Source organism: Vigna unguiculata, chromosome 1, assembly GCF_037176805.1.
Source record: "Vigna unguiculata cultivar grain cowpea cultivar isolate G323 ecotype 2 chromosome 1, ASM3717680v1, whole genome shotgun sequence".
Lineage (NCBI taxonomy): Eukaryota > Viridiplantae > Streptophyta > Magnoliopsida > Fabales > Fabaceae > Vigna > Vigna unguiculata.
In genome coordinates this window covers 1,303,321-1,329,520 of record NC_140792.1, presented here as the reverse complement: position 1 = coordinate 1,329,520, position 26,200 = coordinate 1,303,321, and the positions used below count along the sequence as shown (strand labels likewise).

At 31.0% G+C, this 26,200-nt stretch overlaps 3 protein-coding genes and 1 non-coding gene across 4 annotated transcripts; 3 read left to right on the top strand and 1 right to left on the bottom strand.

Moving 5' to 3' along the window:
* The first annotated feature begins 6,762 nt into the window (after positions 1 to 6,762).
* LOC146888569 (RNase MRP) lies at positions 6,763 to 7,009 on the top strand. The gene has a single exon (XR_014984930.1).
* Positions 7,010 to 11,846: 4,837 nt separating this feature from the next.
* On the top strand, positions 11,847 to 13,807 carry LOC114180237 (uncharacterized). Its single transcript, XM_028066525.2, has one exon. The coding sequence runs from the start codon at positions 12,499 to 12,501 to the stop codon at positions 13,453 to 13,455; it is 957 nt and encodes a 318-aa protein (XP_027922326.1). The 5' UTR covers positions 11,847 to 12,498; the 3' UTR covers positions 13,456 to 13,807.
* A 3,909-nt stretch (positions 13,808 to 17,716) lies between these two features.
* On the bottom strand, positions 17,717 to 20,072 carry LOC114181725 (ETHYLENE INSENSITIVE 3-like 1 protein). Its single transcript, XM_028068264.2, has 2 exons — positions 19,639 to 20,072; positions 17,717 to 19,145 (listed from the first exon to the last, which is right to left on the bottom strand). Exons 1-2 carry the CDS (start codon positions 20,070 to 20,072, stop codon positions 17,717 to 17,719), a joined length of 1,863 nt encoding a protein of 620 aa, XP_027924065.2.
* A 3,808-nt stretch (positions 20,073 to 23,880) lies between these two features.
* On the top strand, positions 23,881 to 25,990 carry LOC114185670 (putative pectinesterase/pectinesterase inhibitor 24). Its single transcript, XM_028073540.2, has 3 exons — positions 23,881 to 24,428; positions 24,549 to 25,052; positions 25,175 to 25,990. Exons 1-3 carry the CDS (start codon positions 23,888 to 23,890, stop codon positions 25,849 to 25,851), a joined length of 1,722 nt encoding a protein of 573 aa, XP_027929341.2. The 5' UTR covers positions 23,881 to 23,887; the 3' UTR covers positions 25,852 to 25,990.
* Positions 25,991 to 26,200: the final 210 nt, after the last annotated feature.

Here is a 26,200-nt window from a genome sequence, read left to right as displayed (position 1 = left end):
TGAAACTCATTCGCATCTCCAATATATTTTTTATCTTATCATAATCTTTATGTAATTATGTTACAATGATGTATGTCAATTAAAAAAAATTATGTCTAACATTTGAATATTTCTATTATTTTTTAATATTTTTATTTATTGTATATTTTCCTTTCACATGAGAATGTTTAATACTCTTAATTTAAGTGTTTAATAGCATAAACATTTCATTTACTTGGTAATATAAAAAAAAATCTTTACTTATTATTATTAATTTTTATTTCATTTCAAAAACTCTTTTATTTCGCTAAAACAATTTTTGTTATTTTTCAACCATTGAGTATATATGTTGATATTTGAAAAGTTTTCTTGGATCTCTAAGATATTTTTCGTCTTATCATACCCTTAATTATACATTTGTTTTTCTTTGTGCAACTCCTTCCAATAGTCTCCAAATTGTTTATAAGACACACATTTGTTAATTTTTTAATATTTTTATTTTTGTTTATTTTCATCATGTAGAATATTATTTCGATAATTTTTATCTAATTATTTTTTATTTTCTAACTCATTACAATCATACTTTAATTTTTTCACTATAATTTTATAAATAATTTTTATTTACTACAATATAAAAATTTAATGTAATTGTCATGAATATTTTTTTATCACCATCCAACATATATTGGAGTTTAAAAGATACAAGATCTATGATAAAATTTTATTATGTTTATTATTTGTTCTTTGCGTCATTTTTTTATCAACCATTGAGTATATATGTTGATATTTGAAAAGTTTTCTTAGATCTTTAAGATATTTTTCATCTTATCATACCCTTCATTATATATTTGTTTTCTTTTGTGTGATTCCTTCCAATGGTCTCCAAATTGTTTATAAAACACACATTTGTTAATTTTTTAATATTTTTTTTGTTTATTTTCATCATGTAAAATACTATTTCGATAAATTTTATCTAATTATTTTTTATTTTCTAACTCATTACAATCATACTTTAAGTTTTTCACTATAATTGTATAAATAATTTTTATTTACTACAATATAAAAATTTAATGTAATTGTCATGAATATTTTTTATCACCATCCAACATATATTGGAGTTTAAAAAATACAAGATCTATGATAAAATTTTATTATGTTTATTATTTGTTCTTTGCGTCATTTTTTTATCAACCATCGAGTATATATGTTGATATTTGAAAAGTTTTCTTAGATCTCTAAGATATTTTTCATCTTATCATACCCTTAATTATATATTTGTTTCCTTTTGTGTGATTCCTTCCAATAGTCTCCAAATTGTTTATAAGACACACATTTTATAATTTTTTAATGTTTTTATTTTTTGTTTATTTTCATCATGTAGAATACTATTTCGATAAATTTTATCTAATTATTTTTTATTTTTTAACTCATTACAATATTACTTTAATTTTTTCACTATAATTGTATAAATAATTTTTATTTACTACAATATAAAAATTTAATGTAATTGCCATGAATATTTTTTTACAACCATTCAACATATATTGTGGTTCAAAAGATACAAGATCTATGTTAAAATTTTATTATTATGTTTATTATTTGTTCTTTACGATCAAGTGATGTATTATAACTTTTATTAGTGCATAAAATATAGATTCATTATAATTTAAAAAATTGAAGTAAACAAACATTTAAAATATATTTTAATTTAAATATTTTTTCCTTTTATATTTTTTTAAAAATATTTTTTCCTTTTATAGTTTTTTTAAAAAATATTTTTAAAGTTTATCAACTAGGTTTCATTAATGTTTGCAAATTTAATAAATGTTTTGGTTCTCATTAAATTTTATTTGGTATTCTAATCTAAAATGTAAACAATTATAATTTATTTCAAAGTATTTGATATCAAAGAAACAATCATACTCCTAATATTGAATATTTGATAATATTATGTTTCATTTACCGTAATTTTTATTATTTTATAAAAATTAGTTAAAATTAATATTAAAGTAGTAAGAAAACGGGTACGGGTATGGGTACGAGATTATACCCGTTATCCGGTGGAGATGGGGATGGGACAAAAGTTTGATACCCGTTGGGTTTGGATATGGAGATGATGATTAATTTTTTTTACGGGAATGGGTTTGGATACGTAGCTATATTAGAAACAATTAAGAATATAATTTTCTAAAATATTCAAAACATTATATATATATATATATATAGATATATATTATTAAAAATATAATTTTTTATTTTATTTATTGCTAACCAGAACATGATATAACAAATGAAGTCGTCTTAACACTTATATTTTTCACCGTTACATGACTTTTTCACAATTAAATTAAATTTTATTACCTTTGTTTGATTTGTTCATTTTCATAATTTTTATTTTAAAATTACCATTTTGGTAATCTTTGAAAATGATTGCACAAGAATTAATATGTTTTCAATTTGAAAACACATTTATTCTTATTGAAATAAAATGAAGGGTATTCTTTTATAATTCATAATAGTATTATTCATTTTATTTTAAAAAATTTCAATCACATCAATCTAAACTACTCTTTTCCACTCATTACTTTCTTTCCTTTAAATTACAAGTACTTCATTTTTTAAATTATGTTTTATTTTCTTTCTTTCTTCTTCAATTTCTATTCCAATCCAAATAAAACATAAAGTGTAGATGGTAGGATAAATGAACATCTTAATGAACGAAAAAATTTCATAGTATAAAACAAGTGTCTAAACATGTTTATATGTTTATATATATATATATATATATATATATATATATATATATATATATATATATATATATATATATATATATATATATATATGTTATAGATGACTAATACGTGAAATTATTGATCTTTTTTATTTCATTATGTATTTGTTTAGGTTTGATAAATAAATCCTCATCTAACATTAATATTATTTGAACTTCTTGTGATTTTGATGAAAAATATTTGCATTAGTTAGTTATGACTACAACTTATGTTTGATTTTTAAGATTATTAGTCAAACTTTTCTCAAATTTGATGGGAAATATTTGCTATAGTTAGACACATATAGGTATGAATAATAGTCAATTTTTAAATAAGGGTACAAGGAATTAGATTGTATTTCTTTTAATTTTCAATTTCTTGAAAACATTTCTTAATTGTTGTGTATCCTAAACAATTTATTTTCATAATTCTCTTTGGTTTTTAGTTTAGTTTGATTTTGAAGCAACGACAGATCTTGACCATTAATCTTGAGGGCCAAAATAATATACTAAAAAATTTATATATTTTATCATTATCACTAATATAAAAAATTTGAATATGTAGTTTAATATATAATTATAAAAGAAATCACACACTACAAGCAAATTCCTAAATAATGACAATTTTTAATGACTAAAAATAAGTAATTATTATTGTGACCAATTTTAATACTAATTTAGAAACTAAAAATTATTGGTAACTAAAATAATTTATATTATGAATAAAAATTTATAATTAATCTCTAAATTGACAACAATAGTTTCTATTATAAATCCGTGTTTAAATTTGTAACGTCCCAAAACTGGATAACCTCAAATTAAAATAAAGCATCACATACATGAATCGTTCGGAGAGTACGGAGATTAGAGTTTAAGAGTATTCCATACGTCGGATATACCCAAATACAAAGAACGGGCCTCGCACGGCCCCAAACCGAAAAGTACAGAAAAGAACACAATTAAAGACCTTAAGTCATGTTCGGACAAGGAAACATAAATAGTAAGAATATTCTAGCAATGGGCCCCTCAGTAGGCCCAACACCTGTCCTATCCATCAAGCTACAACATTCCTATTACCATCACCACTGCTAGGGGTTCTCACATCTGATCACATCAACAAGGTTTATGATCATCGCAATAGAGAAGACCACACACAATAGGGTAAGCTAGAGAAAAAGGATCTTATTTCATCACAGTCAACATGCAGTCTCAGGTCAAACATAAATAACAGGCATCACATCAGAGATATCAAAAACATGTATGGGACTCCAAGACTTGACTATCCGGATACGCATATCGAGGCACCACCACGTGGCAGTGGAATTATGTCCTAGTAGTGAGGCGTCACCGTGAGGCCTTCACGGAATTATACCCTTACAGGAAGCACCACCATGTGGCCTTCGTGGAATTATGCCCTGCCCTGAGGCACCACCACAACCCTCCGTGGAATTACGTCCTTTTTGTCGAGGCACCACCAGGGACTCCCTTTTGGAGGGTCCATGGAATTACGTCCAACCGATGAGGCGCCACCAAGATCTCTCACTACAAGAGTCATGAAATTATGCCCTACCCATACTTTAAACATGTTCCACCAACCAATCAAGAATTTCCCATAACATAAATATCATGTGTAGTCACCAAGTCATACCTCTCATGCTTTCAAACTCATACCCAATCAAATGACATGCTATTTCCATTTCAAATATAACTCATTAATCATACTATCATCACGCAGTTCTTCTAGTAGGGTATTTGGGATAGACAAACAAGCCACACATCGATAAACCACTCGATAGCAACATCAAAACTGCCCTCTGCCTCGCTCAAGCGAGGGGAACCCTCTCGCTCAGGCGAACCCCATCTCGCCTAGGCGAGGGCGCGACGAGGGACAGGAGACTCTGCGAGGTCTCGCTCAAGCGAGTCCCTTCTCGCCTAAGCGAGAACACTCCTCGCTCAAAATGAACACAAGTCGCCTAGGCAACAATTCGAGTGAGAAAGGCCTAGGCGAGCCTCTGATAATCTCGCCTAGGCGAGACTAGCTCGCTTGGGCGAGAAAACCAACACCCGCCACTGTTTTCTCGTGCAACAACCACAACCAAGAACAAAACCATGCTTTAACTCATTCCCAAACGGACAGAACAACAACCAAGCCATACAAATACGAAATGACTACAAAACAGCGGAGAAGAAACACAACAATCGAGGGTTCTAGCTTCCCTTACCTGGAATGAGCTAGCACAAAGATTGACATCTAAGCCCAACAATGCAGCAGCTCCACGAGCAGATTGAAGAGGTGTAGGAGCGACGAGTCTTGAACTAACTCGAACGGAACGGAGGTCCAAACCCTAGCAGAGACGGCAGCCGCAACTCAAGGGTGTGTGGAGATCTGTTTTACGCAAAAGTACCAGGATTAGGGTTTTGGGCAGTTTTAGGTCAGTTTTCTTCTTGGGCCAGCCCTCAGGCCCAAAGATTAGGGGCATCCTCAAGAAAAAGGGCAGCACGAAAAAGTGGACCTTACAAAATTGGTCACTAATATTAACTACCAAGATTTTGGCTACACAAAAAATTGGTCTTTAAACATATTTTGTTTCACTAAAATTGATGATTATTTAAGAATTTTCTGGTAGTGACACATATATTATAGATTTTTTTTTTGTTTTTTCAAATTATAGAGTTTATCAATAATTAAATCAAATATAAAATTTTTAACTATTTATTTTTCAATGTAATAATCATATGATATGCAAGAAATTTATTTCCTATTTTATTTTACAATCTTATTTTGATAATTATTACAGAAAAAATATCTTTCTATTATTTATTTTCTAATTACCAAAGATTATTATTTATTTTCTAATTACCAAAGATCGATATAATTCAAATGATCAATAAATTTTATAAATTTAAATCTTTGAGAGCATCTGCAATAAAATAGTGAAGTTGAATTTTTAAACTAGTTTTCTTTTGAATATCATATTGAAAACTTAATAATAAAATTAATAATTATAGCAAATGAACAAGTAAAAAAGTCATGACAAATGTTATTATTTTGTTCATTTTTTATTCTCTTCACAACTTCGATAGTATATTTTTTCCTTTGTATGATTTTATTGCATTCTAGAATATATAAACCTCAATTTCATTGAATTAAATCATCTCTTGAGCATACACCTGATATTTTTTGTTTCTTGTTTATTTTTTGTCACATGAAAACATTTGAGTCTTACTAAATTGCATAAACCTTTGATTTATTAGATAACCTAAAGAAAATATCTTTTATTTTCTCTTTGATTCTTATTTTCATTTTATTTGAACTTTTTACATAATTTTTCATTTTCAATAGGTCTACTCATTCAATATCCACCTAATTCACCTAAATTCTCAATGTACTTTCTCTCTCAACATTAACACAAATAATAGACATTGTAGTTGTGTAATTTTTATTGTGTGTAATTTACTTTTTTAAATTACTTTAACATTTATACAATTCTAGTCTGATACCGTGTTTTAATATTTATGTAAATTTCTTTCTTAATAATAATTTATATGAAAGAAATATATATCCTCTTAAGAAATGTTTGTTGTAATTTTTAATTTTCATAAAAAAAAATTTAATTAACATTTAGAACAACACAAGAGTAAGTATAAGTAAAAAATCCATATGAGATGGAGACAAAAACGAAGATATGTAAGAAAAATAACCTATCGTAAATTGAGTCAACTATTAGTGACACAGTGATGTTACTATAGCATACTACACATGTTGCAATATTTTATATTGTTTTTCTTTTCTTTTTTACTATTCTTTTTAGTTATGTAGCCGGTAAACTCATTTGTGAGTTATATAACAACGTTTATTATTTAATTAAAATATTATACGATTGTTAATAACTTATAAAAAGAAAAAAAAAATCTTCTACCTGATAATTAAAATTAAGATGTCCCACATCGATAGAATAGGAGAACTGAAACAAGTTTATATAACGCTAGACACGAATAATGAAAACATCAGGATTATGGGGTGATGTGAATGGGTCCATGCGTTCAGCTGGACTCAGGAAAGTCCCCGGGCCCATTCTGCAGGAATGCAGGCCCTGTGAAGGGTATCTTCGAGCTTGGGCTTGTCTTGTGTCCTTTGGGCCGAGGGGCTGAGACACGTGTGGAGCCTTTACTTGTCCCGTCGAAGAATTTGGCCGTTCTCACAGTCATTCACATGGTCTTCTCGACTAACAGAACGGGGCTTATACCTTGTAATCCAAAAATTTTTAGCTTTTAAATATCTTGCTTACATTTTAACTTTTTTTACAATTTAAATAATAAAATTATTATTATTATTATTATAATTAATTAATTTAATTTTTCTTTGCTTATAGCTTAAGGATATTCAAGACGTAAATCATATGTAAAAGTTTTACTGTATGACATCAACGTGTTCTAATACAATTCATTTCATTAAAAATAAGATAAAAATTTAAGATCTTGATCATTGCAGTTGCTCTAGCATTTTAATATTTAACAAGTTGTTGATTTCTTTTAATAATGTTTGACATCAGTAAATATTAATATATATATATATATATATATAAATATATATATATATATATATATATATATATATATATTTAAAATGATTTTATATGCGAAATAATTAATTAATCAAACAAAGTTTGAAACTTGGAGTAATGGACATTTTATTTTTAACTTATTGTTAATTTCTTTTTTTAATGAAGAATAAACAAGTTTTTCATAATTTGTATTATCAATATTATTAAAATATATGGTAAATGAGGTTGGAATTTGTAACAAGCATCTTGAGTTCATAATTAGACCAAGTCTAACTTATAAAATTATTTAGAAATGTGGTATTTACATTTCCTTATATTACAATATAGACATATATTAAGTTTTTAATAAATTTCATCATGCTGAAGATTGAATATATTAAACATGAATATAAAAAAGCTTGATAAACTTTATGAAATTGAATTAAATTTAAAAGAAAACAAATTTTTAAATATCTTTAAAATCTTCTCTTTCCTACTTTTTTAAGAGTTATTTATAAGTTTGAGACATTGTCAATAGAAGGTGATCACTATTCATTTTGTTTTATCGCATTCAATTAAATTGTTATCCATTTGTTAGAGTGAAATTTATCAACATTTAGTAAAATTTGGTGTTCCTTCTCTATTAAAACCTTTTTCATTTTCTTTTTCTTTGTGAGAATTCAAATTTTTCTACCAAAATCTTAGCTATCTATGATGGTAGCAATTGTAGTAATGATGAATCTTTTGACAACTAATACCGGAGAATCAAAATAATATATTACATATTTTATTATTATTACTAATATAATAAAAATAAATATTTAATATAATTATAATTATAAAAGAAATCACATATAATTTTTTCAAATTATTGAGTTGAGCTTTTCAATAATTAATCAAATCTAAAGTTCTTAACTATTTTTTTCAGTGTAAATAATTATATTATGGACAAGAAATTTATCTCCCATTTTATTTTTTAATCTTATTTTGATAAATCATTACAAAAAAAATGATAAGCAAAATGTACTTTTTATTTTTAACAATGACATAATTTAAATATGATTGATATTTTTTTCAAATTTGGATAGTTAAGAGCTTCTAAAATCCAATAGTGAAGTTAAATTTTCAAACTAGCTTTCTTTTAATTATGATATTGGAAACTTAGTTACAAAAATTGATAGCAAGTGAGCAAGTAAAACAACCATGACAAATGTTATCATCTTTTTTCATGGTTTCAAATTTAATAATTGTTTGAGTTTTATCTGCAAGAAAACTAATGTTTTGAATACTTATATTTTAAAATAGTGAGTATAGATTATTATATTTTATAAAGAAGTGAAAGTTTTATAACCCCTTACAGACCAACAAAGCTTCGCCCCCCACCAAATGGTGGAGCAAGAAAGTGTCAAGGTATTGGTGGTATTTCAAAAAGTAGAATATGCTAAATAAGAAAAAAAAAACACAATAACAATAATGAAAGAAAACAATTGTATTATTATGGAAGATTTCATAAAATATATTCATTATGTAACCAGTATATTTGAATTCTCTGTATATAAAAATAAGAAAATAAATAATAGAAATAAATAAAACATCACTTAACATAAATAATAAACAATAAATTATTTAGAGTTCTCTCAATATAAAACTAAGGAAACAAAATAACATACAACCGTTAAAATAATATATCATCTATTATATATATTGGAAATCTCACATTAATTAATCACAATACCAATTCACAAAATATATATATATATATATATATATATATATATTTTTATAAATGAATAAAAATCTTTTTATAAAATTGAGTTATGCTTAAAATTTATTTTTTTTCTTGATATGATGGGTGTATTTGAAACTTCTACTATAAACTCGTCTTATGTGTTATTCATGGTATGATAATTTCTTTCTTTTTTTTTCTTTTGTTTACATTATGCAGTAGATGTATATAATGAAACTCTATGATAATCCTTCAACTATTATAAATATAAAAACACATAAATACTATTCAATATTCTTGATAAACCTTTACTAAGCATTCAATATTCATTAAACAAAAAAATAACCACGCATTATTCAACATTGTTCCCCTTGATGTGTTGATATTGAATAGTTTCTTCAACATCATTCAACATCTTCTTCTAGGTAAGTTTCTTCCTCTTCCTTGACTATATCTAATAACATTTCCAAAATGCTCACTAATAGTTCTTGATTTGTTTTTTTAGATAATATTGAATTTAGATTTCAAACACGACATAACAATCTTTTATGATGTAATTGATTTAGTGAATTATTAGACACTACTAAAAATTTTTATATTACATAGGAATTTTCTTGCAAATTTGTTAAAAAATTTGTAAGAAAAAACTTTTTCCTACTATTTTTTCTAAGAATTTTAATTGACAAACAATTCTTTCGTGGGTAATTATTTCTTACAAAATTATAAAATTTGCAAGTATTTTTTCCTACAAAATTTGTTGCGAAAAATATTTTATACAAAATATTTAATAAAAACATTAGCAACAATTTCCTACAATTTTTTTTATAAGTATTTCCTATAAAAAAAAATTCAAAACAAAATTGACAGAAAATATGAAGTTTTTAGTAGTGAAATAACATTATTGACAAGTCTTTAATTTATTCTGCATCATAAATCAGTGAATAAAATTGTTCAATAGAATTAATAAGAATTTTATCAAGAATAGATTGAATCTATTGAAGTGTTCATTCAAAATATCCTTTTATTTTATTTATTTTTTCATTCTCAAAATCACTTTTGGGAGATTGAAGTTTGATTATTTTTACATTTGAATTTCCTTCGAACTCTTGTTAAAAAGTACCCTATTTTATTTTAGTAATTCCTCCTCTCGTGACCATTGGAAATTGATAAGTTATATATATTTCTCATATACGGTTATGGGCATGGTTATGGCATATGGTTATTGGGAGATTATGGTTCTATATGGTTATATGACATTAGTCTTACACATATAAGACCTTAGACACCACTTTTACACCAAAACCTTAAGGCAATGTTGTTATGGGTCTTTATTCTTATATAGTGTTTAACTTTGTCTTTTCTATCCAATGTGGGACTTTGTGACTCACACTTGGACTATTCCCAACATCTCCCCTCAAGGGTGAGTCCCTTGTTTTTTTTTTTTTGTTTCTTTTTTTCATATGATATATTTTCCCTTCAGGTGTATGAGTGACCCCTTTTTTTGGTTATGGTCATGCGGTCAGTCACTTCGGTGACCCCTTTTTTATGGTGGTTATGGTTATGCGGTCAGTCACTCCGAACCATCGGCTCTGATACCACTGATAAGTTATATATATTTCTCATATACGGTTATGGGCATGGTTATGGCATATGGTTATTGGGAGATTATGGTTCTATATGGTTATATGACATTAGTCTTACACATATAAGACCTTAGACACCACTTTTACACCAAAACCTTAAGGCAATGTTGTTATGGGTCTTTATTCTTATATAGTGTTTAACTTTGTCTTTTCTATCCAATGTGGGACTTTGTGACTCACACTTGGACTATTCCCAACAGAAATATGCCTTGCTTGCCCCTTTAGGGATTTGATCATTATACTTTGTTTGTGTACACTTTCTTACATCCAAGAATGAAAAGAAAACTTCCAATTTTATAACCCAAAAATCATAACCTTTTCCATCATTTTTTTTTCAAGGATATAAACATCAAAGATGCAATATTGTATAGTATAAAAATTAAAAAAGTTGAAAATTAAATCGGTCTCTTTTTCTATTATTTTTCTTTCTTTCTTCCTTTTCTCTATTAAATAAATAATATAACAACAAATTGTTCATACACAAGGGGTCACAGGGGAGTGGTTACGAAAGTGACAGGAATTGAAAATAGCTTTATTTGAAAAGTGGGTTCTTGAGCCATTCTTAAACATCCATCTCAGACATCATAGTCAATCTGACGTACAAAACAAATCTACTTGAAAATTCTAAAAACCATGGAACAAAATTGAGACCACCTTAAATCAGTATATTAAACCAAAATTCTATCGAAAAGCAAATGTTCATCAGTGATTTAAAAACCTCATCTTTCGTTTTTAAAAATGTGATCTTGTTGATACCAATCAAGTGTTCTGAGTCTGTAATGATGGAATCACTAAAGTAATATACTTTTAACGAATCTGCGATCGCTGAATTGCTCTTCCAAATCATGGTTTGATTAAATTAAGTTAAGTTAACCATCCAATCATATACAACATTTTTTGAGGAACATTGACCCATATGGTTTTTTCATCTGGGTTTTTCCAAGTTTAAGCAGAAAAAAAAATGCAAAAGGGGTTTGAATTTTTTTGAGTTTGGAAAGGTCATGTTCATGTGTGTGATAAGCCTAACATTAGAGGCTTTGAGTGCAACAAGTGGGGAACATGGCATGTTACACCCAACACAATCAGTGTTATTGGACCCCATTCACAACAAGGATGCTTTAGTTTCATTTTTCAGCACGCTTAAACCCCTCACCCCCAACCCCTTTCAATTCTTTTGCCATTTTTTCTTATTTCACCATGAACTGTCATCATCATTCCACGCCCAAGAATCATTTCTTCTTACCCTTTTCTTTGTTTTTGCCAATGCCACATTCTCAGCTACTGTTTTCTCTCATTCATTCTCCTTCAGCTTTGCTTCAATAAATATGTGCATTTTTGTTCTTCTTTTCCCCCTTCTTCTTATGGTCACTGAATTGGATTGTTTCACTTACATCACTACAAAGAGGGAACATCTCCATCTCCATCTCCAAGAACCAGAACAAGTTCTTTGATGCTTTCTTTACCCTTTTCCATTTCCTTCATCTGGTGTGTACTACTTATCACCCTTCTCATCTGTTACCACTCTACAATCTTCATTCTTTAGGACTCATTCCATACAACAAGAAAAATAAAAAAGCCATGGTCTTTCCTTAGAAGAAAAACAAATATCAATGCTTTTTTACTTTTGATGTTGTAGCCACCCAAAAGGGGTTCACCTAGACACATTGATAGCGTGTTTTTCAAATGATTTTGGCGACATGTCAAGGTTTTAGGATCTGGTCACAATTCTGATAGCAGCTACTACCACATTTTTGTCTGCAATTTCAAGCAGTAGCAAGGATTGAAACAAAAAGTAGTCACAATTGAAAGGCATTGGTTGTATATATTCGTGTGATGGACTCTGCTTTTGGTCTGTTTTTGATGACATTTTCGTGGGTGTCATTTACATTTCCGGGATCTGATGGTCAGAGTGTGAAATCAGCTCATGTTCTTGACCTCATCATAAGGGATCACACGTTCAAGGCACTGGACAAGAACTTGAGGACAGCAATACCACAGTCAGTGGAGCTACCAGCAAATCTTTCAGGCATTGGAGTTGATGCTGTGAGGTTCAGATGTGGCAGTTTGAGAAGGTATGGTGCACACTTGAAGGAATTTCATCTGGGTACTGGTGTGACTGTGCATCCATGTATTGAGAGGGTCATGTTGATCAGACAAAACATGGGTCACAATTGGTCTTCTATCTATTATGCTAACTATGATCTATCTGGGTACCAGCTTGTGTCTCCAATTGTGGGGCTTCTAGCTTACAATGCTGATGATGATGTTGATGCTGATGACAATGCAAACTCAAGCAACCCTTTCCAACTTGGGATTGTGGCTGGAGAAAGACCAATGACAATTGACTTCACCAATGCCACAAAGTTGAACAAGGAAGATGGGATCAGGATCAAACCCTTGTGTGCTAGCTTTGAAGGTGATGGAAGAATGACACTTGCAAAAGGTGACCCTTCAGCACCTCTTGTTTGTGTTGCAAAGAGGCATGGCCATTTTGGTTTGGTTGTGGAGTCCTCAGCACCAGATGAGTTCAGGAACAAGCCCATAAGTAGGTGGAAAGTGGCTGTTGGAAGCACCATTGGTGCTGCTTTGGGTGCTTTTCTCTTAGGTTTGCTTCTTGTGGCAATGCTTGTTAGGGTGAAGAAGAGATCGAGAATGGTGGAGATGGAGAGAAGGGCCTATGAAGAAGAAGCACTTCAGGTTTCGATGGTTGGACATGTGAGAGCTCCTACTGCACATGGCACTCGAACCACTCCCATCATTGAGCATCACTACAGACCTCATCCTCGTTGAATGCTTTCGTTCTGTTCCTCTCATCAAATCAATTTTGTAACATTAAATCAATTTCATTCTGTTGCTCATCAATCCCTTTGGTAACATCAAAATCCATCTAGTGCAATTTATCATTAGCCAGACAATCCCCAACTGAATATCTCTCTCTAGTTCCCCCAACAATCATTCTGATATCTGTATTTTCAATTCATAGGATTTTAGCAGAGATATCAGAAGATTCACATCAAATTTACATGCACTTGTCAACCATATCAGCTCCCTCCCTTTAGTTTATGATTTCGAGTTTGTAAACAGAGAACTTTTTGTTCCTTCATTCTTCTGACAAATTTTAGTATATGTCTTCGGTTATAAATTTCAACGAGTATAAGTTTCATGTCAAGTAAAAGTAAAAGAAGTCGAGCATCTTATAAGGGTAAAGATTTATAAATTTATTATCTTAATGTTTTGGGATGAAAATGGTGTTAATTTCTTATATGTGGATTGAACTTATGTTTCATATGTTTCATTGGTGTTATATCTCTTCAGTAAACTGTATCTGAGACTATTCATGATGGAAGGTCTTGAGTGTCTTGCACAAACGTTCAAATTTTGAAGTGTCCATTGAGAATTATCCATATCAATCTCACAGAATCAACACTTTATGATATACTGCATTGGAAAATAGCAGTGACAGAAAAAAAAAACAACAGTGGAAGACGAGTAATGTTAAGAAAAAGTAATGATAAATGCGAGCAACTTTTTGTCCCTTACAGTGTGTGAAGTAGGTGTGCATGAGAGTTGCTTAAAGGCAGAGACATGAAGAATTATTATGCTGTTGGAAAGTGAGAAGAAGCCAATCTATGAGCCTAGCTCCTTTGGTAGAACAGCATGAACATTTCTTATACGTGAAGTTTGCGGTGCAGTTTTGACCATTCAACTACAAATGAGTTTTGACTACAGTTGATAAAAATATATAATTTATGTGCATGCTTGGTGAAGAAAATTTCTTCCTCAAGAATGAATCAAAACAAGAAAAGAAGAAGTAGTAGATTGATCTAGTGCATGTTTGGAAAATAAATTCAACACACGATTTTCAACATCCATAATCATGATTTTAACGTCAATCGTGAGTATGGTAACATTTACACTTTTTAAATAAACTGTACAGGTTTTTTTTTAATTAAATAGTTTTTTGAATGATTGATGTATCTTTAATTTTGGTTTAATAATTATTCAATGTGGTTAGTGTATTTAATAACAATTGTATTTCCTATATTTATAATAATTATTTAATATTTTCTCTTTACTTATTTTTTAATAGTTGTAATTTTATATTTTATAAAAACGAATTTTTTACCATAGTTAGAGTCGTCAATTTTGACAATGTCTCGTGAGGAAGTCCCAGCCCATTCCTTCCTAAGCTCCCTTTGAGGGGGGCACAAATGAGAGAGTCAAAATAAAACTCGAATCTCTAAAAGCTCCTCTCAAGGACCAAGGTCAAGGTGGGTACAAAAATACTTTAACAAATTCTTAAAAAAATATTTTGAGCTTGAGTCAAAGATGAACTTAAGCTGTCTCGGGCTGATCTGGACCGAAGTTCGAGACTGGATGACCAAGCCAGGCCAGACCAAAGACCGGGACGAGCCCAAGGCTGAAATTGGCCATTCCAAGGAAATGGCTGAGACGAGTAGGAAAGGTTTGGACAAAAATCGAGAAAACCAGTCGGGGTGATGAAAGAGACGAGTGAGTCTGGGCCGATAGACAAGACAAGCCAACCTAAGTCCACAGTTGAGACAGGTTGGCCTGAGCCAAAGGTCAAGACAAGCCAACATTGACTAACGATCGCGACGGGTTAGCCCGTGCTGACGATTGAGACGGTCTAGGCTGACAACTGAGATGCGCAAACCTTGCCGACAATCGAGACAGTCCAACTCGGGCCCACGGTCTAGACAAGTCGGTCCAGGCCCATGACCGAAACAGGTCAACCCAAACAAACAGTCGAGACGGGTTAGCCCAAGCCCACAGTAGAGACGGGTTGGCACATGTTGATGACCAAGGCAATCCGACCTGAGCCCATGACCGAGACATGTCAAGATGAGTCGACCAGACCAACGATCGGGACGGGTCAACCCTGGGTGATGTTCGAGACTAGCTAGCCCAAGCCAACGACTGAGACACGCCGACCTGGTACACCACTGAAACAGTTATCCTAGGCCCACGTCTGAGAGGAGTCAGCCCAAACCCACGACCATGACGAGTTGTGCCTACAATTGAGATGGGCCGGACCAGGCCGACGACCGAGACTGACTAACTCGACGAGAGCAGAAGATAACACAAGATGTGAGGAGGAGGAGCGTTGGGTTGTTATCGGATGCTAAATGATGGGAACAACTTTAGAGTTCTATACCTATAATTATGATATTATGTATATGCACTCCTAGTTTTCTTTTGAATATTCTTCGAATGTTTAAATTTTTGGTTATCAAAAGAGGATTGTATATATCTAATATTATGAACTATATCTTGTGAATTTTACTTTGATAAAATCATGTTAGTTCTACTAGATAATAAGTTTTGGACTGCTATTTTTAGGATGTTGCAATCATCGTAACATGATTATCTCTTTAGTGAAAATTTAAAAGTATAAAAAACGACACATTGTAGCAAATTATGTTCTACAATTAATATAGAAACTCACTCTCAACTTCAATTATCAATTGATATTAGGGATGGCAATTTGGGGCGAGCCAAGCAGGCTAGCCTACAGGTCCGTATAAAAAACACGGGACGGGTTGGGATGTAGAACCTGCTAGCCCACACAAGCCTGTCCCACAACCCGCGCGAGCTAAAAGCGGGACAGAGTGAACCGGCTCGCCCGCTTATAACATATATATATATATATATATATATATATATATATATATATATATATATATATATATATATATATATAATTTTAAAAAGAATCTTATTATAAAATAGGATTTTAAATAAGTAACTTAGTATGCTATGCATAATTATAATGTATATGATACATATATTACGTAAGATGTTATAAAAAGTAATATATAATAAATAATCATAAGAAACAATATAAAGCAGACAAAAATAATCACAAAAACTTTAACACATTGTACTGTTTATAATAATTGGAATCATATTAAATTATTGTGAGGTCCAAGTATTCATAATTTAAAAAAAGCAATTTTAAAAGTAACATCTATAAAAATATAATGGATGATAAAGAATGTTTTTTTTTTCATGCAAGAATAATTTGAAGAGTCTTTTTATTATTGGTGGTATTGATCTTGTCGTGGAGGCTAGTCATTCCGTTGCAGTTTATCATACATAGGTCATTAATATCTTAAATTTGAGATGTATGTCATTAAAATTGTATAAACTAACTTGATATTAACTTTAATTTACAATGTTTTCGTACTGAAAATATATGTTTATCATTTTTTAATCATGTCCAATGGATAAGAATAAAAAATAAATCTAAATTAATATATATAATTAAAATCTAAGTTATATGAACAGAATTAATTTTAACTTTAAATATAATGATTTAACATAAAATTATAATGTATATTTTTAACAAAATAGTATTTCGTAAAAACAATTTAAATATAAGTATTAAAACCTACATAATTGTAAGTGAACAAAATATGATATTAAGAATTCATATTCCATAAAATAAATCTCCCCTACTCTTGGAGATTGGCAAAAAAATGACTCACTTGACAATTCTCTTTAATAATACAATAATACATATTAAAATCTTAAATTAAAAAATATAAAATATACAATTAAAATATTATTATTTTGAATTACAATATGAGTGTTGTTTTTCAGTGATGTGAGATAGCCACTAAGACAAATAACACCCATGCATTATAGAATAAGAGGCAATCACATTCAGACTTGGTTTTCATAATTAAGCATAACACATGTTTTTGACAGTGACCAAGAAGACACCACTACTACACAATAACCTGTGTTCTTCATCCTTAAAACAACCCTACTTTTCTAAATTCAACAAAATCAGAGGTGTTCCCTCAACACAGACCTCTAAAGAACAAACCAGCTTCAACAGTAGCCCTTTTAACCAGAACCCTTTGTCAACAACCTTTCAACAGTTCGATTTCAAGCATTAATTTGCTCTACATTTTCAGCCGATGGTTTAATTGCCAAATTTAACACCATGGGGACTATACACATAATGGAAGTTTAACTCCACAAGAGGATATATATTTACATTTTTACCTTCTTTTTTTTTTCCTTATGGCCAAAGGAGATCCTGGTCTGGTGTTACAAACATAGGAGAGTCCAAAAATTCAGCTTGGGAATTGTTTGAATCCCATGCAAAGGAAGAATCCACTGACATATTCCCATGGACAACATTGGACACTTCAGCATTACCAACATTTTTCACCTGCTGCTGCTGGTTTTTGCTTTCTAGAGAACACACATACATGTTGTTGCCAAAGACATCCTTGTCCAAACAAATCCTTCCATCAAACAAACTATCATTCCACACCTGAGTCTGAACAGTTTGCAAATACTGGTTTTGGCCTGCAAGAGAAGGAGCATTCATGTCCCCAACAGTAAAATTCTGATTTTTGCTTCTGTATCGGCATGTTAGCTGATGATTGTTCCTCGCGTTTCTGTCACTGAATCCAAAGCCAGTCTCATGATGATAAGGGCACTCTGTGATGTGGCAAGAATATGCCTCTTGAGGAAATGTAACAATACCATGAAAATCATCACCACCCTTTCTCTTATCACCAGCATGATCTAGTGGCATAACAATGCCATTGTTCATCATTGTTATTGCTGTTGTTGATGGTAGTGGTGGGGGTGGGTTATATTGGCCATCCAAAAAAGCTCTCATGAGTTCACTATGAACCAGAATATTGCTCGTTGGCGTTGGTGTTGGTGGATCGAAGAAATTTCTAGCTCCACCATTGGTGGGTGGTGCAGGAAAACTAGTAGCACCATCATCAGTGATCAAATCGGTGGTTGATGGAGGGTTCCCAAGAAGAATTCTAGCAGCACCGGTGGAAGTTGAAGGGTTATTCTGGCCACCGAGAAAGCTCCAAGAACCACCATTACCAACATTGTTGTGTTGTGGTATGTTATTGAGGCCCCCAAGAAGATTCATTGCACCACCAAGGTTATTACTTTGTTGCCCCCTATTATCATAATGGACAGTAGGTCCTGCTCTTAGAGGGAGGGTTTGGAAGAAATTATTAGGGTATGATCTCCTAGCAAAGGACTCTTCACGCTTCACAATAGCGCTCCAAATGGCAGTTTCTTTTGCATTGAGCTTGTCCTGAAGGGTCCTAGAGTGACGAACGATGTTTCTGATCTTTGCCATGTCTGGGGATATGTGCTTGATGACTGCAGTGAGCACACACATCTTCCACACCTTCTTCAGGTCATGGGGCTTCTTGTAGGGTGGTGGGCCTGGGTCCATGGTAAAGCCCATCTGGGCCCACCACCATTCCTGCCCAGTGGGCCACCAGGGAGGGGCAATGCCCTTGTCCAGAGGGTACCTTCTCTGCGGAGGGTCACAGTTCTGCATGAGACATGACAAGAGTGATCCAAGAGTTGTGTCTGGGAGATCGTTCAAACTGTGTGCTGTTGTTGATGGCTCTCCGTTGAATGCATCACTAACCATGTCTTCAAAACCAGTTTCTTCCTCGTACCTGCTCCAGATTCATCAAACACATACAAAGTCAAAGTATAACATAATTATTCAAGACGTTAGAAATAGACTTTTAGACTTTTAGCCTAACTCAATCCCCCAAAACCAATTTGAAATATTAGATTTACATTATGAAATTGCCTTATGTCGATGTGTGACTTCCAATATCTCGTGCGTGGGACCAGAAATTAATGAGTGGCCCGTTACCGGTCCAATAACGATCCGATAGCGAATGAAACAAAATGTCCAAGAAATCTCGTTAGGATAGACTCTAACCTAATTCTGATATCATGTTAATAGTGAACCTCTCAACCCCACAAAATTAATTTATAAGGCGAGGTTTGTAATATAAAATTGTTTTATCCCAATCGAGATGATAACTAATATCAGGAACGATACTTATATACTTTCATTTTTATGTATATCTGGTAAATGTTTCTTTTTTTATTTTTCTTCATATCATATAATATATTCTATAAATTTATTATTTTTACCTGAGCATAGCAGCAGGACCATTGTGATCAAACTTGACCCTGTCCTTCCACCAACCTCTGAGGTTATCAGAAGCTCCACTCACTGGTTTTCCCTTCTCAGGAATGATGCCATAAACGAAGCCACGAACACCACAAATCTCCATCATCTTCACCATGTTCTTCAGGACTGTGTCTTGTGCACGAATCAGTGTCTTCTTCTTCATCATCTCCACTGTTTCTCCTTTCTCCTTTTCCCTCTTCTCTTCCTTCAGCTTCCTCAACATCATGCGATCTCTCCACATCCTTGTCTCCAGTTCCTCCAATGTCACCACTTCTTCTTCTTCTTCATCATCTTCTTCTGCTTCTTCTTCCACCCTCATCGTTTCTTCTTCAACGTAAGGATCATCACCATCATAGTTAGCACCACTCATTCTGTCATCATCCGTAGAATCCATTGCTTGTAGCTTTTCTTCTTTCACTGTTCTCTGAAACAATTACAGTACAAAAAGCTTATCAATGTACCATCAACCATACCATGCATTCAGAAAGCTCGTTTTCAAGACAGATTCAAAAAAAAAAAAAAAATTAAACCCAGAAAATCATCATTCAAAGAAAAAATGTGGATAAGTTATTGGGAAATGTGATTTTCTTAGTTCATTTTATCATGGTAAAATATAGAACTTGTACCTGTCAGCGACTGTGATATAATCATACCTGGTTGATGACGTAAGAGGTTAGGGTTTGGATAGGGTTTAGTTAGTGGAATTGATCTTTTAATTTTTGAAAAATATATGTAAGTGAAAATTATGTATAGTTGTACGATTTAATTATTTGATTTTTGAATTATGAAACTGAAAATTTAAAAAATTTGGAAGTAGTGTGTCTCGTATGTAATTTTCATCTATTAGAAGAAAAAATTATGCTAAAAGTTTAATACTTATGTGCTATCATTGAAAAACAATTTATTATCTAATTAAAAAGGGTAAGAAATCTGATTGTTTGAGTAATTGGTGAAAACAAAATGGTAAAATGTTATATACAACAATGTTATTAAAGTTGTTCTATAATTACATGAATATAGAGTGTGTAAAACAATGTATTTGTATAGAATTAGACTCTAAATTCATTTTAATTTCTTTGGACAATACAACATATAGTGACTTGTTTATATTTTTTTAAACGAAGCGAGAAAACAAAATTTAGCCTGGATAGAAAGAAAATAAAAAACAAATAAAACGATCAAATTTTGAAAAAAATCTATGTAGATAAGATGGTAAAATTTCACGAGTACTTGATAGATCTTTTTAAAAAGTGTTTGTATATTTTTTGTTTCTAATAAATACATTTTTGTATTTAAAATATTTTCAAAAAGTATGTTTTATCTTTAAATTAAATTATATAAATGCACTTTATGAAAGTAAGGTATAACATATTCCTTCTAACAAATAATATACGTGGAGTTATAAGATTTTATTTGTCATATGAAAAACAATTCCCGATTGGAAAAAATGTTTTACTGACGTCAAAAGTTTAGTTAAAAGTAAAATATCTTTTAAAAATAATTATGGGAAAAAACATATTTAATTCATTTTTATTTTAAGTAACAAAACTTGCAAAATTGGATGTTATTAAAATAAGAAATGTATTTGGTGATTTTGAAAAAACACATCAAAATGAAACAAAAGAAAAGAAAATTACCGGAAAAAATATATATAATCCACACTCTAAAGACAATTTAAATACAAAAATAAATAAATGAAAAATGAGGGAAATTAAAAATTTTGTGATTCTTCCCATTCAATTTGAGATTAATCAAGGAATAAAACACTAAACATAAAAAAAAAAAAGTAAGCAATAAATTAAGCAAAGTAATGAAAAACATATATAGATTGAATCATACCAAAAGTTCTTGTAGGGCAAAAAGGAGGACAAAGGTTGAAGGTTCAGTTGAAAATGGAATCAAGAGAGTGTCACAAAGGAAAGTGAGATAATTAGGAGAGAAAGAGAAAGAAAAATAAAAATGGATCTACTTTAAATAGATAAATTCTCACAATAACTCTTAATCTTATATAGAGAACGCAAAACAATATATATGGAAATTTTTATTATTATAAAAATTTGATGAAAACGTTTGGATAATGAAAGGCTTCCACAAAACAAATTAGGGTTAAATATGTTTTTAGTCCTTAATTTTTAGTGAATTTTGGAATTAGTGAATTTTGAAACTTTGAACCAATTTAGTCCTCCATCTCTCGAAATACGTTGATTTAATCATTTTAATCAAATTTTGTTAAGTTTATTTGACATTTCGGACGCGTTTCATACTAGTATTTGAATTAACATTAAAGCAAAAATATGTCAAACAATATAAATAACTCAAATACAATTTTGAAATACATATGAAACATCAAATAAACCTAACCAAATTTGATTAAAAGAACTAAATCCACGTATTTTGAAAGATGAAGGACTAAATTGATTTAAAGTTTCCAAATTGACTAATTCCAAAATCCACTGAAATTTAAGGGACAAAAATATATTTAACTCAACAAATTATATATGTTTGCTAACCAATTATTTAGGATATATGAGTAATATTTTTACCATGAGAACGTGTGTTTTTCACTAAAAAAAGTGTTCAAATTTTATACTAAATACAGACAACAACTTTTTAAAAATAATTTTCATGTGTAAACATGTGGAACCGTGTTGTCTTTTCGGTAAAATGATATAACCAAGTGAAACAAAAGATTAATTATTGTACTATTTTGGTAAAAAAAAAAACAAAATTTAAATAAATGATTGTGTCATTACTCTTAGGAAAAAAAAACTTATTACTTTCTTCTTTTACATGTTATTCTTTCATTTACAATAACATAATTCAACATAATTAGTTTACATTTTTACAACTATAGAAATATTGTGTATACTTTCTATATTTGTTCAATTAGCAACACTATTTTTATAAACAACTACCATTCATTAATTTCCTTTTTCTAGTGCCAATATTTTTTAGCATTAATTGTTTTCTATAATATCAATGTATTTATTAAAAAAACAATAAATTGGGGATGTATATACAGCTAATGTTAGGCTTAAATATATTTTAATCCTGTAAAATGAGCATGTTTTAATTTTCTCCCCTATCAAATGAATAATGTTTTTTCAAACTTAATTCCTATATACTTTAAAATTAATGAATTAATATTTAATTTTTTTTAAATAATATAAATTTAGTTTTTCCTAAATTTTGTGGTGGACCAAGGTTGTCACACTAAACACTAAATTTATGCTTAAGGAAAGATTAACTTTAAATATTTTTGTAAAATTTAAAAATATAGCGACTAAAATAAAATTTATCATAAATATAAGAACTGGAAATATATTTTTGTCAAAAATTTACTTTTCAGTTATATCAAAATCAATCCACTGTGATACATATTTTTTTTAAGAATTTGCAAGAAAATTATTCAGCTCTTTCATTTTATTTCCTTCATTTTTTAGTTACCAATGCAATTATTGATTTATTATTATCCTACCATTTTTATCATCATACAATATGTATTCTTAATTAAATACTATTATTTAACAATTTCCCTTATGTGCAAGAAGAACCACATAATATCGCTGAGTGATTTAGAGCATCTTTTACTTTAGAGGTAAATTTATATGCATTTTTTATAATTTATTTATTTTGTTTTCATTTATCAAGTAAGTGTCGAGAAATTTTTCACTTTATTTTTATTCATTCTGTTAACAAATCTTTTACTTATTTATTTATTTTTATTATTTTCTTACCATTTTAAAATTTTCGAGTTAAACAGGTATAATCCGAGTAATTAAGCCTAAAATTTATTAGTCAAAAAATTATTTTTCTATTTCAAAACCACTTAAAAGATGTCACCTCATGTTATAAAAAAATTTGTCAAATTATCATTGTGCATATATATATATATATATATATATATATATATATATATATATATATATATATATATATATAATTAGTCAACAAATAAATTAGACTGGTCAACCAATTAGGATGTAACACGCACTAACATGGCATGCACTCAATCTAAACATGCAGACACAAAATATAAGGTTTTTAGTGGCTTCCACGTATTAACAGTGTCGCGTGCTACTACACTCTTCCTTACATTAACATATTACACACATCATATGCTAAACAACCTTGTAAACTCAAACAAATTTCTATCAACAATAGAGTACTTAAGATAGAAGTGGTGTTGGAGAATTTGATACCTTCACCATGTTAAAATCCTACGGGAAAGTTGATGAGCATGAGCAAATGGTGTTGGAGACAAAGAAGAAAACCAGAAAGAGAGTCACAATCATAGGATTGTCCTCAGTAGTTTTAGCAGCTGTTGTTTTTGCAGCTGTGTTTGGCATTGTTGGCACCAACTCTTCAGAAGGTGGCAATGATGCTCACACTGTGACAGATTCAGTGAAGGCTGTTTGTGATGTGACATTGTACAAGGATTCTTGCTACAGCAGCCTTGGTTCTGCTGTGAACTCGAACCAGGTTCAGCCTCAGGAGTTGTTCGTGCTGTCAAAGAAGGTGGCCTTATCTGAAGTGTCCAAAGCTTTTGAATATTTCAGTGATCATCATCATGGAGCTTTCCAAGGGGTGCTGGTGAAGAACAGCAGGACCAAGGAGGCTATGAAAAATTGCAGGGAGCTTTTGGGTCTTGCGGTTGATCATCTGAATAGCTCTTTGACATTGACATCAGGGGAAAACTTTTCTCTTGTTGAAGTTTTTGAGGATCTTCAAACATGGTTAAGTGCTGCAGGTACTGTATTAATTATAATTATACATATGTTAGCATAGTCAGAAGTTATAGACATACATCAAGTTTTTTCTACCCCTTTGGCTAGATAAAAATAACTATATACATTGTTTTTCTTCATAGGTACATATCTGAATACTTGTATTGAAGGCTTTGAAGATGAAAAAGAAGCAATTAAGACAAGTGTAGAAACCTATCTTAAAAATTCTACACAGTTCACCAGTAACAGTCTTGCCATCGTTACCTGGATCAACAAGGCTACAACCACACTGAACCTTAGGCGCTTACTGAGTTTATTACCTCATCACAATGAAGCACCAGCATGGCTTCCTTCAGAAGATAGGAGGCTCCTTCTCACAGAGGATTTGAGGAAGAAAGCTGACATTGTTGTGGCCAAAGATGGCAGTGGGAAATATAAGAAAATTTCTGATGCACTTAAACATGTTCCTGATAAGAGCAACAAGAGGACTGTGATCTATGTGAAAAAAGGGGTTTACTATGAAAATGTGAGGGTTGAGAAGACCAAATGGAATGTGATGATCATTGGTGATGGAATGACATCTACTATTGTATCTGCAAACCTTAACTTTTTGGATGGCACACCAACTTTCTCAACAGCAACATTTGGTAAGTTTTGGTACTTTTACATGACTATTATAGAAGTTCTACCTAAGCTACCTAAGATGTTTTTTATTTGTTAGTTCTGTTACATTGTTTTGTTTTGTTTGTGGTTTGCTGGGTGCAATCAGCTGTATTTGGAAGGAATTTCATGGCAAGAGATATGGGTTTTAGGAACAGTGCTGGTCCACAGAAGCATCAAGCAGTAGCACTAATGACAAGTGCTGATCAAGCAGTTTTCTATAGATGCCACATTGATGCATATCAGGATACTCTCTATGCTCATTCCAACCGTCAATTCTACAGAGAATGTAACATCTATGGCACAGTTGATTTCATCTTTGGTAATTCTGCAGTTGTGATCCAAAACTGTAATATTAGGCCAAAGTTACCAATGCATGGCCAGCAAAACACAATCACAGCTCAGGGAAAAACTGACCCTAACATGAACACTGGGATCTCCATTCAGAACTGCAACATTTCACCCTTTGGTAACTTGAGTTCTGTGGAGACATATCTTGGAAGACCCTGGAAGAATTACTCAACCACAGTGTACATGAAATCCAGAATGGAAGGTTTTGTGAACCCCAAAGGCTGGTTACCATGGACAGGGAACTCAGCTCCAGACACCATTTTCTATGCAGAATTTCAGAATGTTGGACCAGGTTCTTCAACAAAGAATAGGGTGAAATGGAAGGGTTTGAGAACCATTACTAGTGAACAAGCCAGAAAGTTTACTATCAAGGGTTTTCTACAAGGAGATAAATGGATTTCTGCAGCAGGTGCTCCATTTGAGTCAGATCTATGACACCCTTTGTCAAAATTGTTTGCACTTTTGGATTATTTTCCCTTTCCCTTGATCTTCTTGATCTGTATTATTAATTTGAAAGTGAATAATGATTCTTTTCATTTCACTATTCTTTTTATTCATACACAGTTTGCACCAATCTCTGTCCCTTTCTCTCAATTTTGTTTCACTTGGAGACAGGCATGGATTATGAAAGACATCAATATTCTGAGATTTTTCTTTTTAACTTGGTCCAATGATGTGATAACCTTCACTTAGTGGAATAGGACTATTACTGTTGCTGTTGTTGTTGGAGAGTGGTGGAGACAAGCATAAAGGCACATTGAGACATAATAATCATTGCGGACCA

Coding starts and splice junctions, on each gene's coding strand:
- LOC114181725 (XM_028068264.2), bottom strand. CDS start 20,072: ATGGATTCTACGGATGATGACAGAATGAGTGGTGCTAACTATGATGGT. Junction 19,146..19,638: donor GGTCCTGCTGCTATGCTCAG/GTAAAAATAATA, acceptor AATCTGGAGCAG/GTACGAGGAAGAAACTGGTT.
- LOC114180237 (XM_028066525.2), top strand. CDS start 12,499: ATGGACTCTGCTTTTGGTCTGTTTTTGATGACATTTTCGTGGGTGTCA.
- LOC114185670 (XM_028073540.2), top strand. CDS start 23,888: ATGTTAAAATCCTACGGGAAAGTTGATGAGCATGAGCAAATGGTGTTG. Junction 24,429..24,548: donor AACATGGTTAAGTGCTGCAG/GTACTGTATTAA, acceptor TTTTCTTCATAG/GTACATATCTGAATACTTGT. Junction 25,053..25,174: donor TTTCTCAACAGCAACATTTG/GTAAGTTTTGGT, acceptor GGGTGCAATCAG/CTGTATTTGGAAGGAATTTC.